At 36.6% G+C, this 14,615-nt stretch overlaps 2 protein-coding genes across 2 annotated transcripts; both read right to left on the reverse strand.

Annotated features, from left to right (window-relative positions):
* Positions 1–3,000: 3,000 nt before the first annotated feature.
* LOC136259236 (angiopoietin-related protein 2-like) lies at positions 3,001–3,933 on the reverse strand. The gene is made up of 2 exons (XM_066052724.1): positions 3,788–3,933; positions 3,001–3,559 (listed from the first exon to the last, which is right to left on the reverse strand). Exons 1-2 carry the CDS (start codon positions 3,931–3,933, stop codon positions 3,001–3,003), a joined length of 705 nt encoding a protein of 234 aa, XP_065908796.1.
* Positions 3,934–5,699: 1,766 nt separating this feature from the next.
* Positions 5,700–13,952, reverse strand: LOC136257711 (cadherin-23-like). Its single transcript, XM_066051002.1, has 8 exons — positions 10,824–13,952; positions 10,620–10,767; positions 10,485–10,563; positions 9,756–9,993; positions 8,975–9,291; positions 8,013–8,864; positions 7,055–7,554; positions 5,700–5,823 (listed from the first exon to the last, which is right to left on the reverse strand). Exons 1-8 carry the CDS (start codon positions 13,840–13,842, stop codon positions 5,739–5,741), a joined length of 5,238 nt encoding a protein of 1,745 aa, XP_065907074.1. The 5' UTR covers positions 13,843–13,952; the 3' UTR covers positions 5,700–5,738.
* Between the last annotated feature and the right edge of the window lie 663 nt (positions 13,953–14,615).

Genomic DNA, 14,615 nt, shown 5'->3' on the forward strand with positions numbered 1-14,615 from the left:
CATGCACCTGGCTGTAACACTAGTAGGTACCAGGGAAGAAAATGCCAATTGTCCATGTCTCGTATATATAATAATTATGTGACCGGATTTGCAAAAAGGGGTTTTCCACACACATCAAATTCTATGAACTTAGAAGGCCATACCTCAGTGCTCAAAAACATGTTAACCTTAGAATTTTTCCATCCACTAAGCCATGTTGGCACTCACTACTGACCAAATTTCAAGTATATATCATCTTTTTAATCTGACGTTATGAGTAGTCAAATTTGGGAAATTGGATGTGAGTGCAAGTCCCTTTTTCGCAAATCCAGTCACAATTATAGTGGGTGAAGGTAACTTGGGTGCCCACACCTTCATCTGTACAACACAGCACAGCCTCCTATGAGTTACTAGTCCTGCCTCGGGAGGATTTGCCTCATAATTATACAGCACCTGAGTAGTGCACAGGTGTTCCAGTGCTAGTCTACTGGGTAGGCATGACCATGCTAGCATGGCAGCTGAAGACTTTTTGCATCTAGTGAGAAGGATTTTAGTTATAACATGTAAACAGATGTGCCTTATATACAGTCATCAGGATAATACCGCAATATATCAATCTCACTTTAATCCTTCAGACAGAATTGATTGCTAACATACTGCAAGTTTCTCCACCATAATATAGCCAGTATAGTCAGTAACATACTGATGATGATGACAAAAATGATCACCATCACAGCAAAGATTCATACCAGCTAGGGAACCTGGTGATGATGGTGTAGTTGGTATTGGGATAGTTAGCGGTGTAGATGGTGACAATAAAAATACTATAAATTAATGGTATGAGGCTATTATGCTCATAAGTTTGAGCAATACTTTAAAGAGAAATGCCTATTATTCAATATGCCCAAAATTATACTGCCATATGTGTCTTTGGCTGTCAGTGTCATATTTCACTAACATTAGTCCAGTTATATAGTTGTGTTACAGTAAAAGAAAAAAGCCACGGGCATTGTAGATTGCATTCCCAGATTCCAGTGGTTCATCAAAATTATTTTGTGAGAACATCACAGCCAATCTTTTAATAATGTGTCTGTATATACATCTTGCAGTGTCATTGGATAAGAGGAATAGTATCTATTACTCACACCACAAAATTTCTATTGCAGTCAGAGAAATCCCCTAGGATAAGTATTAAGACCACATTTTCCCATGACAATACTTCATCATGGCATGCCTTTCAGATAGTGGGAGTGATATAACTCAGCCGAATAAAGTACAATACTGATGAGGGGTATATTATACCTCCAGTAAAACTAGTATTGATATGTTTGGTAGATGTTTATTGATCCACTCATACCCCATAGCAACTAACTGAGAATCTAAAATGCAGTTGAGGGATATCGAACAGCCAGGTAATCTCTAGTATATTAATGTAAACCTGCTCCATAGGTGTATAGGGCATTATTATAGTTCTGTATGCAGCATTATGCTGCTAGTATACCAAATGCTTAAACAAAGGAAACGATCACTGAATCATAAACCCCATGCATATTAGCTAATTCGCAATAAACCAGCACTAAAGTAAGGATTAAATTTGCACTTCAGGTAATGATTCTGCTTGTTCAGTAAACACTTTAGAACAGAAAATATTGATGAACGGGAAAATGTGATGAATCACAATATTATTAATCAGCTTTGACGAATAAAAATTTGATGAAAAGAAAAATCACAGATCTAAACACTGATGACACTTATTGACATTTGACAAATTAAAATTCGACAAAATTTTAACGTAATCGATTTGTCACATTTTTCTTTTGTCAAAATTTTCTGTCATATGGTAGCTTGAAAATTTTTTCCTTACACTCGTGTGCTATTAAGGTTACTGGTAGGTAGTTAACTATTGGGAACATTATAAAGTATTCCACACTTTGAAGCATTTGACTTTATAAACAATGTGACAATGAGGCAAGTAAATTGTATATGGCTCCAAATTTTGCTGTGTTAGCATAGCTTTGTGTTGCCTTTGATGTGTAAAATCATGCTGTCTTTCTTATTTAAGATTCTTGCCTTAATTTCCATCCCTGAGATTTAACTACCATACACCACTAGTGTTTTACTCTGATGTAGGGAGTATCAGTGGGGACCAGAGTTGTGAAAACAAGATACCAATGTCAAGACCCTTTTCAGAGTGCTTATAATGCACTAATTGATATGTACTATGTACTGTACGACAGAAAATTTGACGAAAGAAAACTTTGACAAATTTGACAGATTGGTTACATTCATCAAACGTCAATAAGCACCTCAAAAGTCTGTATTTAGGTCTGCCATTTCTTGCTTTTCATCAACTTTTAATTCATCAAAGCTTATTAATTGTGAATTCGTCAAATTTTTCTTTTGTCAATATTTACTGTTGTACGGTAGTGCCTTAGCTATGTGATTGAGAGTGATTGTGACATGCAAGACTGAAATGATAAAACATCATCAATGTCCAGAGAAATGATGGGTCTTCAGTCTCCTTCAGTCTCCAGGTCCATGTTTTTTACCCAATAATAGCACATAATCAAGAGTGCATAATATTTGTATGGGGGAGAGTGTCTAACTCTCAGTATGGCCTGTACAAACACCCTGCGTAAAGTTCGCCAAAGTTCACCTTTTATCAAATCAACACCTTCACTGGGGGATAGAAAACTGTTGATTGGTGTTGATTAGTGATGATTAGTGTTGATGAAGGCTTGAACTCTTGACATAATTATGATATCATTACCTCAATTTCAGCAATTGCCATGTTGTTTATATAATCACATTTGGAGTATTGTAACCTCCTATATTATAACAATTTTCTTTATGCAGAAACTAGTAGATGATTTCTAAAATTGTAGGAATATAATACAACACTATTTAAGTGTTTTTGAGAAGTCAACTGTACATCAAGAATTATCCCTGTGATATCAGTCATTCTTACAATTTAGTGGCTTGATTTTCATCTCCACAAATTGTAGTGCATACCACTTTCCATTAAGTTGTATTATTGTAGACATCATTGAGCAGTATTTTACTACACAACTTGTACCACCATCCACCACTGTATTTTGCACAATTACCATCTGGAAATCGATCATTGTCACGATCATGTGAAGAAAATGCCCTACCATTCAACCATCTATCACGATCACCATCTGGATTAAATGGATTGGTCAGTCCAACACTATCAAATCTCGATATACTCAGTTGATACTGATCCTCAGCTGGTCCTACTGCAAACTGTTTGTAGTAAAGATAAGATCTTGCCCCATTGGATAACTCATAGTCTATTTGAAGTTCCCAATTTCCTCGACTGGTGAGGCAGTTCATAGATCTCAATCCAAGCCAAAATTCTCCATCAAGGCTACCAAATCCATCCTCATATTCTACCCAATACCTGTTCTTAAAATCAACACTTCCATCTTGTCTCCTCTGAATAATAGTCCATCCTCCTCCTCCCAAGGTAGTATCACAATATACTCTGTCACTGGAACATTGCACTCCACAGAAGTTACTAACAGTGTAAACTCCTGAACTTTTTAAGTGTAGCAAACTATGAAGTTGTGAATAAAGATTTTTATGTGCTTTAGCAGTGATACAAATATTATTTAGTGGAGAATAGCCATTCTTAGGAGGTATCAACCTTTTTTTTTGGGTCTTCACCTAAAATCTAGCTGTACTTTTGATCAGAAATCAGTCACCAAAAATCCTGGAGCCGTCTATGGATTTGGTAGTCTTGATGGAGAATTCTGGCTTGGATTGAGATCTATGCACTGCTCACCAGTCAAGGAAATTGAGAACTTCAAATAGACTATGAGTTATCCAATGGAGCAAGATCTTATTTTCACTACAAACAGTTTGCAGTAGGACCAGTTGAGGATCAGTATCAATTGAGTATATAGTGTTGGATAGGCCTGAGTCAAACATTCTCAATATTTAGCCCAAAATGCTTTTAGGAATTTCTCAAAATTTTCACCTTTTATGCTCCTCAGGTGTTCCCATTATGCTTGCATTATGCTCATAGGTTAGCAACATTTCTTACAATAACCTTGGAACATTTTAATTAGTGAATGCTATGTTAGAGTATTTCACTACAAAGTGACTTTTCTGTTAGAGAGTTATAATGCTCTATTTACAATTTACATTGACTGTTCTATTAGGGAGTATCAATCTATTTTCATGAAATTAAGCTCCATAGTTTGAAATATCCACCTAATATGCTAGCATTATAACATACCAGCCTATTATGCTTTGTATTATGCTGACATATTCCTATCTATATAGTGTCGGACTGACTGATCCATTTAATCCAAAGGTGATCATGTTAGAATGTTGAATGGTATGGCATTTTTCACATGATCATGACAATGATTGATTTCCAGGTGGTAATTGTGCAATACACAGTGGTGGATGGTGGTACAAGTTGTGTAGTAAAATACTGCTCAATGATGGCTACAATGACAGTAGTACAATACAACTTAATGAAAAGTGGTATGCCCTACCATTTGTGGAGATGAAAATCAGGCCACTGAATTGTAAGAATGACTGACATCACAGGGACAATTCTTGATGTACAGTTGACTTCTCAAAACACATAAATGTCGGTGTTCATAGATGTGTAATAGTTTTGTATTATTCAGTATATTTCCATTTCATATACAATGTTAAGAATCATCTACTAGTTTCTGTATAAAGAAAATTGTTTTACATATAGGTAGCCAGCAATGATCACAATTATAAGCATGGTTGTATGAGAATCATTATTATAACTACAGAATGTGCAAATTAATTCTTTATATTATTCCATTTATATTGTTAACTACCTGCCAGCCTTAATAGTACACAAGTTAGAAAGGATCATTACAAAAAGTGCTTAATTTAGCCAGCTTTATTGCTATAGTCCAAAGTAAGGATTAAATTCACAATTCATGCAAAACAATTAGCCTAGATAAAAGCAACATATTACACATGCATACAGAATACTTAAGCTTACTTACGTATGTGTTTCACCACACCCATGGAGTAGGTTTACAGTGTTACTAGAGATATATACCCTGACTGTTTGATATTCCTCAAATGCATTTGATTCACAGCCAGCAGCCATGCAGTATGGGTGGATTGATGAATGCTACCATAACTTCTGCCAAACATATGCATATTGAACAATTCTACTGTAGTTTTACTGGAAGTCAGAGTAGGTATAAATACATATCTACCCCTCATCAGTTTTATCACCTTGACTATAATTATGAAGGCTGAAGTGCTGTTGTAGAAGAACAAGGATTTAAATGACTGGTGTTCATCTTAAAGCAACCATGTTGTCCAAACAAATGAAGGTCAAACCCAGAGGCATCAGAGCAAAAGTCAAAGTGCTAAGGCTCAGTCCCTATGCTGATGAAGGAAACTAGTTTAGGAGAGTCTGCACGCTCCCCCAGGAAAATTATTACTGCATGGTCACTAGCTACTTTGAGTTTTGGTTTCACCAAGTTTGATTTTCTTTTACTTTCAACCAAAAAGTGGTGAGGCTCTGGCCCCATTGGTTGGTGGCACCTACTCTGATGCAACTATCTTGTTTCACTAGTTTATGATGCTTGGATCCCTACGTATTGTTTAATACACTAGGGATAATGGATAACATATAATAATTGAATAAAATTGATTAATTAAAAATATCACAATATTTAACAGATAATGTATGATAAGATGGTGGGTGTGTGGCATGCATACAGTCTCTAAGCTGGGTTGACTTTAATTAACTCAATGTTTGAAGAATCCTTTCTGAAATTTCTGGATCGTGGACGAACCCGTGACTTTGATCTGTGGAAAGAGAGATCAATTTGTTAATAGTAAACTTATCACTACATGTGCATTTACCATAATTCACTTTATTTTTGTGCAAAAAATGTTGGGATAAAAATTTCATGTAAAAATATTTTTGTTTAATATACATGAATGACTGCTCTATTAGAGTTGTTTGATCTTGTGTAAAAATTTTTGTGTAAGAAATCTTTGTACAAGTTTTGCATATGAAAATTATTTTGCAATGAAAAAAAGCAAATTATAGTAGTCAACAAGCAAGAGTACAGCATTTGAAATTGTGTGGACACGTCACACTTGTATGTCAGACATTTTGGATTAAATCTTAATTTTAAAAGTACACAAAACACTATACCTAACTTACAGAAAGCCATGAATGCGATTACTTTATGTTATCCAGTACACAGCATAAGGTGATTATATTCTGTTGCAAAATAAAGTTCAGATGCAAATTATGCAAATCCATAATTATTATTAGCTGCTTAAAAGTTCACACAACTAACTGGCTATTTGCCATGTCTGTTGTTAAACTCAAAGTTGCTATTCATTAAATGTGACACATGTGGCGTAATTACTACTTTTAATGCCATTGTTACTAAGTACATCATTAAAGCATCACGAAATGTGGCAAATTAATGTATAGCTACCAGTGCTGACAGGATTGAGTCACACAGTAACTAATTGACTATACTACAGTAGTAAGTTAATATTAATTCTTCTCACTACATTCCAGGTAGCTATATACATAATATACTAAAAATACTCTGATCTGCTGCCATGAAAACATGGATATATTTTCACATTAATTACTATGAACTCACATGCATGTTATAAGATACTCTATAAAATAATTCACTTTATTTTCATGCAAAAACTTTCTCATGGTCAAAATTTTAGAAATATCAATGCACTTATCAATGTCAAGTTCCACTGAGGATATGGCCTGCAATCCATTAAGACAAACAATCAATTTTCTTTAGGTAAATTTTTTCATGGACTCGACAAAAGTAACACAATGTTTGTCTCTACACAAAATTATATCCTCATAATTATATTAGCAGTGAGAGCATTTTAATAATTCATTTGTAAAGAAAATGTCAACTTTGAATACACAAAATTTTGCTGGTTCTTAAAAACTTAAAACTGTTGGTGAAATTCATTTCCTGAATTTTCACTATCACAAGTACCTATACGTAGTTTCACAAGTACAGTTACACACACGACAACTTACTTAACATAATATCTGCAAAATAATATACTCAGTATAATCAATAACAAAAGCAGGATGATGTTAGCAGTGCTTTCAATTGCAATCACAGCGATGGCCCAGCTGGGGACATTATTATCATCACACCTATCTGGTGATCTTGGGGCAGTTGTCACTGGTGGTACTGAAGTAATACAGAGTTGAATGAATAAGTTACATTCAGTAGATAATGGTGGATTTCCCATATCGCTGACATTTACAATTAGATTCCATGTCATATTGGATGTTGGTAGCTCACCATTGGTTATAATTTCACCAGTAGTGGAGTTAATATTGAGGAAATGTACTTCATCTTCAAAGCCCCACAATGAATAACTGAGAAGTGCATTGTTACCATAATCTGGATCTGTGGCTCTGAACTGTAAGACAGAAGTATTAATAGCTGTGCTAACTTCCAAGTGAATGTTGGGGGTTGGGGGACATCTTGGTGCATTATCATTAACATCCAATACCATTATGGTTATCTGTAGGAGATGTGAAATATAAATTCTATACATATGTTGCCAGATTTACGAAAAGAGATCTTCCACACACATATAAATTTGATGAGCCATAACTTCAAATCGGAAGAAACTAATTTGGTCAATAGCGAGTACCAACATAGCTTGGAGAAAAGTTCAGGGTTGTATGTTTCTTGAACATCAAGTTATGGCCTTTCAGGTTCATGGAATTGGATGTGTGTGGAAGACCCCTGCAAATCCGGTCACATATATTTATTATGCTCTGTGAAATATATATCAGTAGTGAAATCTGTGGCACAATAGTGAACGCCACTACAAATTTTAGCAACTATCACTAAGGGATCCAGTGATGTGATCACTAGCTTGCTACAGATCTCACTACTTCTTTATTACGGTGCATAATGTTTGTGTAGTGTGAGTACAGTATTTAAAACACTCACAGTACAGTACATTACACTTACAGTCAATTCATCAATGTCAGATCCAAATCTTGAGTAACATCTATCTTGTTCCATCTGGTCAATTATCATTCTTTGTCTAGCATCAGTTGCTAACACTACTACAACATAACTGTCTCTGGTTTCCCTGTCCAATGGTCTGGTAAGCAATATCTCTCCAGTGTTCTTGTTAACACTGAATAGCCCATCATAATCACTTCCTATTTGCAAGTTATACTCAATATCAGCATGCACAACCATACTGTGTTCAATTGTTGCATCATTATCTATAGCTGTGACAGTATATATAACTTCTCCACTATGTTGGTTCTCTGAGATAGATATCACATCTGTGGCATTCAGGAATGTGGGTTGATCAGTATCAAAGGCTACGATCACTTCAGCAGTTGTGTTTGCAAGAATCTCCCCACACACCACCCACTCAACTTGTATTAATTCACCTCTACCTGGTGACTGAGCTACTAAGGTTAGACCTTCAACTGTTATGACACTTTCATTTAGAGAAATAATATTCAGTACAGATGGATTAGTCAGAAGAAGTCGTGAACCATCTTCCAAAATTGCTGTTACAGTAATGTTCACTCTAGCATTTTTAAAGAACAGGCCAGGAATAACTTGCAGCCTTAATACCGATGGCTCAAAACGCATGGTAGATGCTTGCTGGACTGATAATTGTAAGAAGCTAACAATAGCATCAAACTGATATATGCCAATGGTATGGTTTTCCACTTCAATCAGACGTGACCCCAATCCATTCCCATCTGGTCCAACCATACTAATGGCTGCAAATCCACTATCCACGGCATTTATTATTCTGCCATCCACTGTGCACATCGATGTGTTATTGGATGTGAACTGTAATGACAAAATACAACAGTTAAATAAACTGATTGGGTTAAATCACGTTCCATTTAAATACAGAAGAATACAAGGACATCAGAAAGTGTGTTATATTTTGTACTCACGCTGTGTACAAATGAGGAGACATCAGCAGTTACATTAAGTTGAGCAATTTGATTGGAGAAGGTAGCCCATACTGACACCTCAGCTGGTTGATATCGTGGAGTATCACTACTACAATTATCATACCAGCCATCCACTGGACTGAGGATATAGTCTGATAGAAACATGGTAACATTCATTGATGACCACACATAGAAAGTGATTGGAGAGCCTAATCCTGGAATGACATCAGAACCAAGTATGCTACTGGCCAGCCTGACCATGACCCTTGATGGTAGATCAGTGGTGGAGTCCATGGGTATGGTTAGTGCCTCACAACCTGTAATGCAACATGAGATTGAAATGTAGTAACATTTGACCTTATATACAGCAATGTATCAATCACGAACTGTACATACCATAGTTATGAATCTTTTACACAGCAGTATTGTTGATATGAGGACTAAGGGACTAAATCAAGAATTAAAACTTCGCTGTTTTGAATGTGTTATCAAAGCTGAATCACTTTATAGGAGAACAGAAGAATTAGTATCACTGACACTTACTTCAGCTAGTGACTTATGTGGCACTTACCCCCAGTGGGATGGATGCTAAGCTATTCTTTAGAGTTACTACCCAACAGATTAGAGTATTCAAGAACAATATTTAAGACTGAACTAACTGTAGGGGTTGGTAACATAAATAAAAACTTGAATTAGTTTTAATATCACCACATTGGCAATTTTTTAAGAAAAGCTACATATATTCAAATCCACCATTTAGTGTTCTTATGTATATACTTACCAGTAGAGGAAACTAAACCTGTACTGGGAGTACAGGAGATATCAAGGCTGGACACATCTGTGGGCAGCTCGAACACAACTGTGTCATCTCTGATGGTGTTCAATGGAATGTTGTTGTCAATAGTGTAGATCAATATGGGCACAGAGGAGCTCTCTCCAGTGGTTTGCCTCATATCAGCCAAATCTGGTCTTTCAGTAGTGGCCACATAGAAGCCTGGAGCGACTGCTTCAATGCGAGCCTGTGTGTGGCAACAGACCAGTACAAATTACAACAGCTTAATACATCCACCATATGCTAAGAATATAGGGATAATTAGCTTGTTAGGCTTGACAAGCCAGCTTTACTCTCTTGTGTGTAGGTTGGAGAGCTCTTAAGTAGATTACTTTGTACAGAAATTTTATTGAAGTGAGATACGTAAGTCATGTAGTATAGAGTTGAATAAAAAGTAAATACTAGAATAGCATTTGTTATACTTAAATACATTTGCATATAACTTTGTTGTGTACGTGTATGGTTCCCACATGAAGTATAGGAGTTGTAGTCTGATGGATGGCACTTCCATTCTGGTATTTGAGTTATTTATTATAGGTAGGTTGTAGGCTAGAACTTCTCTTATATAATGAAACATAGAACATTTTGTTTGTTTTGTTGTATTTACTAAGCTTGCTTGTTTTGGTTTGTTGTCTTTGTTTGTTTGGTTTATAATAACAATAATAACTAAATAATTACCAAAAGAATTTCTGTGAGTAATTCATCTCCAGGTGATGAAGGAATTCCAAAGATCAAATCATCTGAGAATAGAGTATTCCTGTGAATAGAAGTACCACATAACAAATGTACTGTACACGTTACAGTGTGTCTTACGTCAATGCCAGGTGGAAGTAGTCATCGGTAGCACCATTATCATCTGGTGGTGGTGTAATGAAGCTAAGGGTTGCCATCAAACTAAATCCTGCTTGACCAAAGTCAGCTTCATTGAGAGCATTACACCTAACAGTAGTATTGCCAAATGCTACAAAACAAACAGTGATAAAATACACGTGTTAAGAACAGAATGGGTATCCTTACAGCACTCCCAGTTGACTCCTGCAGTGCCATTGTTAATGACAGTCACTCCATTCTCAGTAATAGTATTTGTTCTGATGATGGATACACGTTGGAGGACCATGTCTCCATTAATATTGGTTTGTTCAGGGGCACCATTTGTAACTCGAATGTATATTTCCATGGTGTAAATCTCACTGGATATTGATAAATGTGTTGGTCCTATTAATAGCATCCTCGCATTGCTATCAACTGCAGCCACATTGTATATCGGGTGTGTTTCGACACCAATGGTAGCTTCTTTAGTTACAACAACATTGCCAATGTCATTTAGAAGAGAAGCTGACACAGTGACATGATCTCCAACATTGTCAGGTTCTTTGTTGAACCACTCAAGTGGGAAGTCTACTAACTGTACTACACAGAAACCTTGATTTTCAGTTGTCATGCAACTACCAGTCTTGATAATGTTCTGTATTAGTCGGAGCTCTTCAGAAGGAGTGATAGTCACCATTATCAGAGATGGTAAAGGAATGGTATTTCGTGCATCTTCAGCTTGGATTAATACCGTGATTGTTCTTAGGTCATAGTGAATTATCTCTTGCAGTACTAACATTTCAATGTTGATGGCAGGATCTCCAACAATTGGTATGAATACGTCACTGAAGCCTTCAGCAACTGATGCCCCAAACTGAGCTGTGACCATTGTTGTGTCACCAATATCAACAGCAAATGGAACACCAAGTTGTTGATCATACACTATGTCTTCAACCCAGCTAGGATATCCCAGCAAAGATAATCCATTGCTGGGTAAGAATGATACTACTTGGCTCTCAATAAGAATAATGTAGACAAGAGTTGTGTCATTGAGTTGTGGAGTACCCATGTCCCTAGCAATGATTGTGAGGGTCTGTAGTCGGTTAGAAGTACCATCATATGGTTCAACAGCACTGATAACGCCAGTATCTGGATCAATTCCAAACATGGTTACATCAGAGATTAAATCATAAGCAATTTGCTTGTTAGTTGTCCTGTCTGCATCTGTAGCAAATACAAACCCAACCTCACTTAATGGGGAATCAATTTCAACATAGTACTGGTTTTCAAGTGCTTCAATAAACACTGGAGCATTGTCATTGACATCTCCTATGTTTATAACAATCAGTGCAGTAGACGTGAGGCTAACATTTTCATCATCTGTAACCACTGCTATAGCAGTGTACACATCCTGTAGTTCTGTGTCTAATACATCATCAATTAGAGTAAATTCGCTGTCTCGATTAAAATCAAATGGAAAGTCAGTATCGTTGATCAGAGAGTAAGTAAATGTTCCCCCTATATCTGGATCATCAGCTACTAACAGCAGACCAGGGACCCTTGTGCCGTTAGGTGAATTTTCATTGATAGATACATTATAGACTTCCCTGTCAAAAAAAGGTGGATTATCATTGATGTCATTTAGAGTAATGAAAACATAAGTAATACTTGTTCTCGGTTCAACTCCATTATCACTAACTTGAATTTGAAGATCATAAGATGCTATGTATTCTCTATCAAGTGGTCTAGTGATGGTAATGTTTCCATTATCAGGATCGATGAAAAACTGACCGAGCTCATCTCCACTAACAATAGAGTAAGTTATTCTTCCATTTTCATTGAAGTCTCTGTCTGTTGCTATGATTGTAATCACATTAGTGTTGACTGCAACATCTTCATCAAATGTCATTGTTTGATTAATGGTGGTGGCATCTATCTGTGGTGTGTTATCGTTGATATCTGCCACCTGTATTATGATATCAGCTGGTCCAATAGTGACAGTAGATCCATTTGATAATGTATATGTTGCTGTAAAAGTAAAGAAGTAGAAACCAATTTCTTCAAAATCAAGTGGTTGTATAAGCCTTAAACCACCTGTTACCCTGTCTACAAACATAAAGGTACTACTAGCATTTGTAGCAACTAAATCATACACCTCAGAGTTTGTAGGGAAGCCAGGTTCAACTGCCAATACATTGTAGATTATTGTATTAACTGTTGTATTCTCTGGTGGCTGCACAATATACACACCATCATTATCAAAGTAGCAGTAGTCAGATCGATGAGTGTTGTTGATAAATGTGAGTGGCTCAAAACCAGTAGCCATTGTTCCTATTCTAACATCTTCTAGACTGATCAGAGGTGACCTTTGTGAAGTGACATCAACTAAAACACTTTGCTCAATGTTTTTTGTGAGTGCAAAGATATTGAGGTGGTCATAATCAGTTCTGTTAGAATAGTCTCCAACAAGTTGTATCACAGAAATTCCAATGTTATTCAACACTGTGATGGGGGTGACCAACTCTAAGGTGTAGCCATCTTCATTGGGATCAGCTTCATAGAGTACAGCCATATCTAGTTGTGACACATACCCTCCAAATCTGGGCTTCGATATGGACAGTAGCTCTACATCAGGGTTGGTAAGAAAGACAAATGAATATATTGATCTAGGATCAGGTGGTATATCTCCTATACCACTGTAGGACACCCCCACAAGGAGTGTACAATTGTCAGAATCTTGTACTGGAGTTGCCACTATGTTACGCAAATAGAAAGCCAAACCAGTCACCAACTTAATTCCAAATACCACATCATCTACACTTGTAATGGTGTCATTATTGAGGTCATTTTCAACAGTGACATGAACTAGATCTCTGGAAAGTATGATAAACTCATTCTGAAGTGCAAACAACAACTGACCCACTGATACCATAGAATTCATTACATCATAGTAATTTTCAGATGCTCCAATTATAACTGCACCAGACCCAAAATTGGTAGAAGAATAACTGTAGCCATCATACAGTAACTCTATGGCTGCTTCAATAGGTGATACACCCACATTCAAAGCTTCAAATACTACATCAAACTTCAATCCATTTTGTACATTGTAGTGCTCATCTCCCAGCAGCAGACCTGTTATAGTGACCTGACCAGGAGGAGCATTAAGGTTGGTCAAGATGGGTCTGTGAAATGGGACACTAACACTTACAGCTCTAAGCACCATTTCACTGAACTGGAATCTGGCTATATAACTGGTGGCATTGATAGATACATTGTAGAAGATAGGGACAGTAAATGTATCTGAAATGCTAACTGGAGGAATAGGAATGCCTGTAGCTGATCCTACCAAAATAGATTCACCATCATCTACATTAGCTATGAACAGTCCACTGCCTGAGATATTGTTTGGGTTATTAACTAGTGAAATGATAAGTTCAGCCATCTTGTAGTGGTCTTTGTGAATAGTTATTGCTCCAGTGTCCAGATCAAAGCTGAATACACTGTCTTCTATTGGGTCAGTAGAATAACTCAAGAAATCAGAAGGACTATTACTGAAATAATCATACACGTTTGGTATTACTGTGTTATCACTCAATTGTAGTGAAATTGAAGCTGTCTTTTGTGTGACATCATCTCCGTCTGATACCATAACATTAATATTGGTGATTTTTACAGGATCATCAAGGGTGTTGACCATTATTATTACTGAGTCAGTGAAGCTAGTGAAACTGGCATTGATAGTAACCGTCACGTTTTCATCAGTGATGCTACTAGGACATGGCGTAAATGCATATGGTTTGGAGCTGCAGTTATCAGCATCTACTGATAACCCAAATTCTGGAATCTGTACTGCAGAACCATCAGACAGTGTGGCAGAGAGGATGACACTTGCCAGCTGGTACACTGGGTCTGTGAGGTCAGATATATACCTTATGGTGTTCAGGCTAACTTCTGGAGATCCATATGGTACAACACTCAGAGAAACACTATTTATTT

This window comes from Dysidea avara, chromosome 6 (assembly GCF_963678975.1).
Source record: "Dysidea avara chromosome 6, odDysAvar1.4, whole genome shotgun sequence".
Lineage (NCBI taxonomy): Eukaryota > Metazoa > Porifera > Demospongiae > Dictyoceratida > Dysideidae > Dysidea > Dysidea avara.

Coding starts and splice junctions, on each gene's coding strand:
- LOC136257711 (XM_066051002.1), bottom strand. CDS start 13,842: ATGGTGCTTAGAGCTGTAAGTGTTAGTGTCCCATTTCACAGACCCATC. Junction 7,555..8,012: donor CTGACATTGATGAATTGACT/GTAAGTGTAATG, acceptor CATCTCCTACAG/ATAACCATAATGGTATTGGA. Junction 5,824..7,054: donor TTTTGCAGATATTATGTTAA/GTAAGTTGTCGT, acceptor CTCTTTCCACAG/ATCAAAGTCACGGGTTCGTC.
- LOC136259236 (XM_066052724.1), bottom strand. CDS start 3,933: ATGTTTGACTCAGGCCTATCCAACACTATATACTCAATTGATACTGAT. Junction 3,560..3,787: donor GTTCTCAATTTCCTTGACTG/GTGAGCAGTGCA, acceptor ACAACTTCATAG/TTTGCTACACTTAAAAAGTT.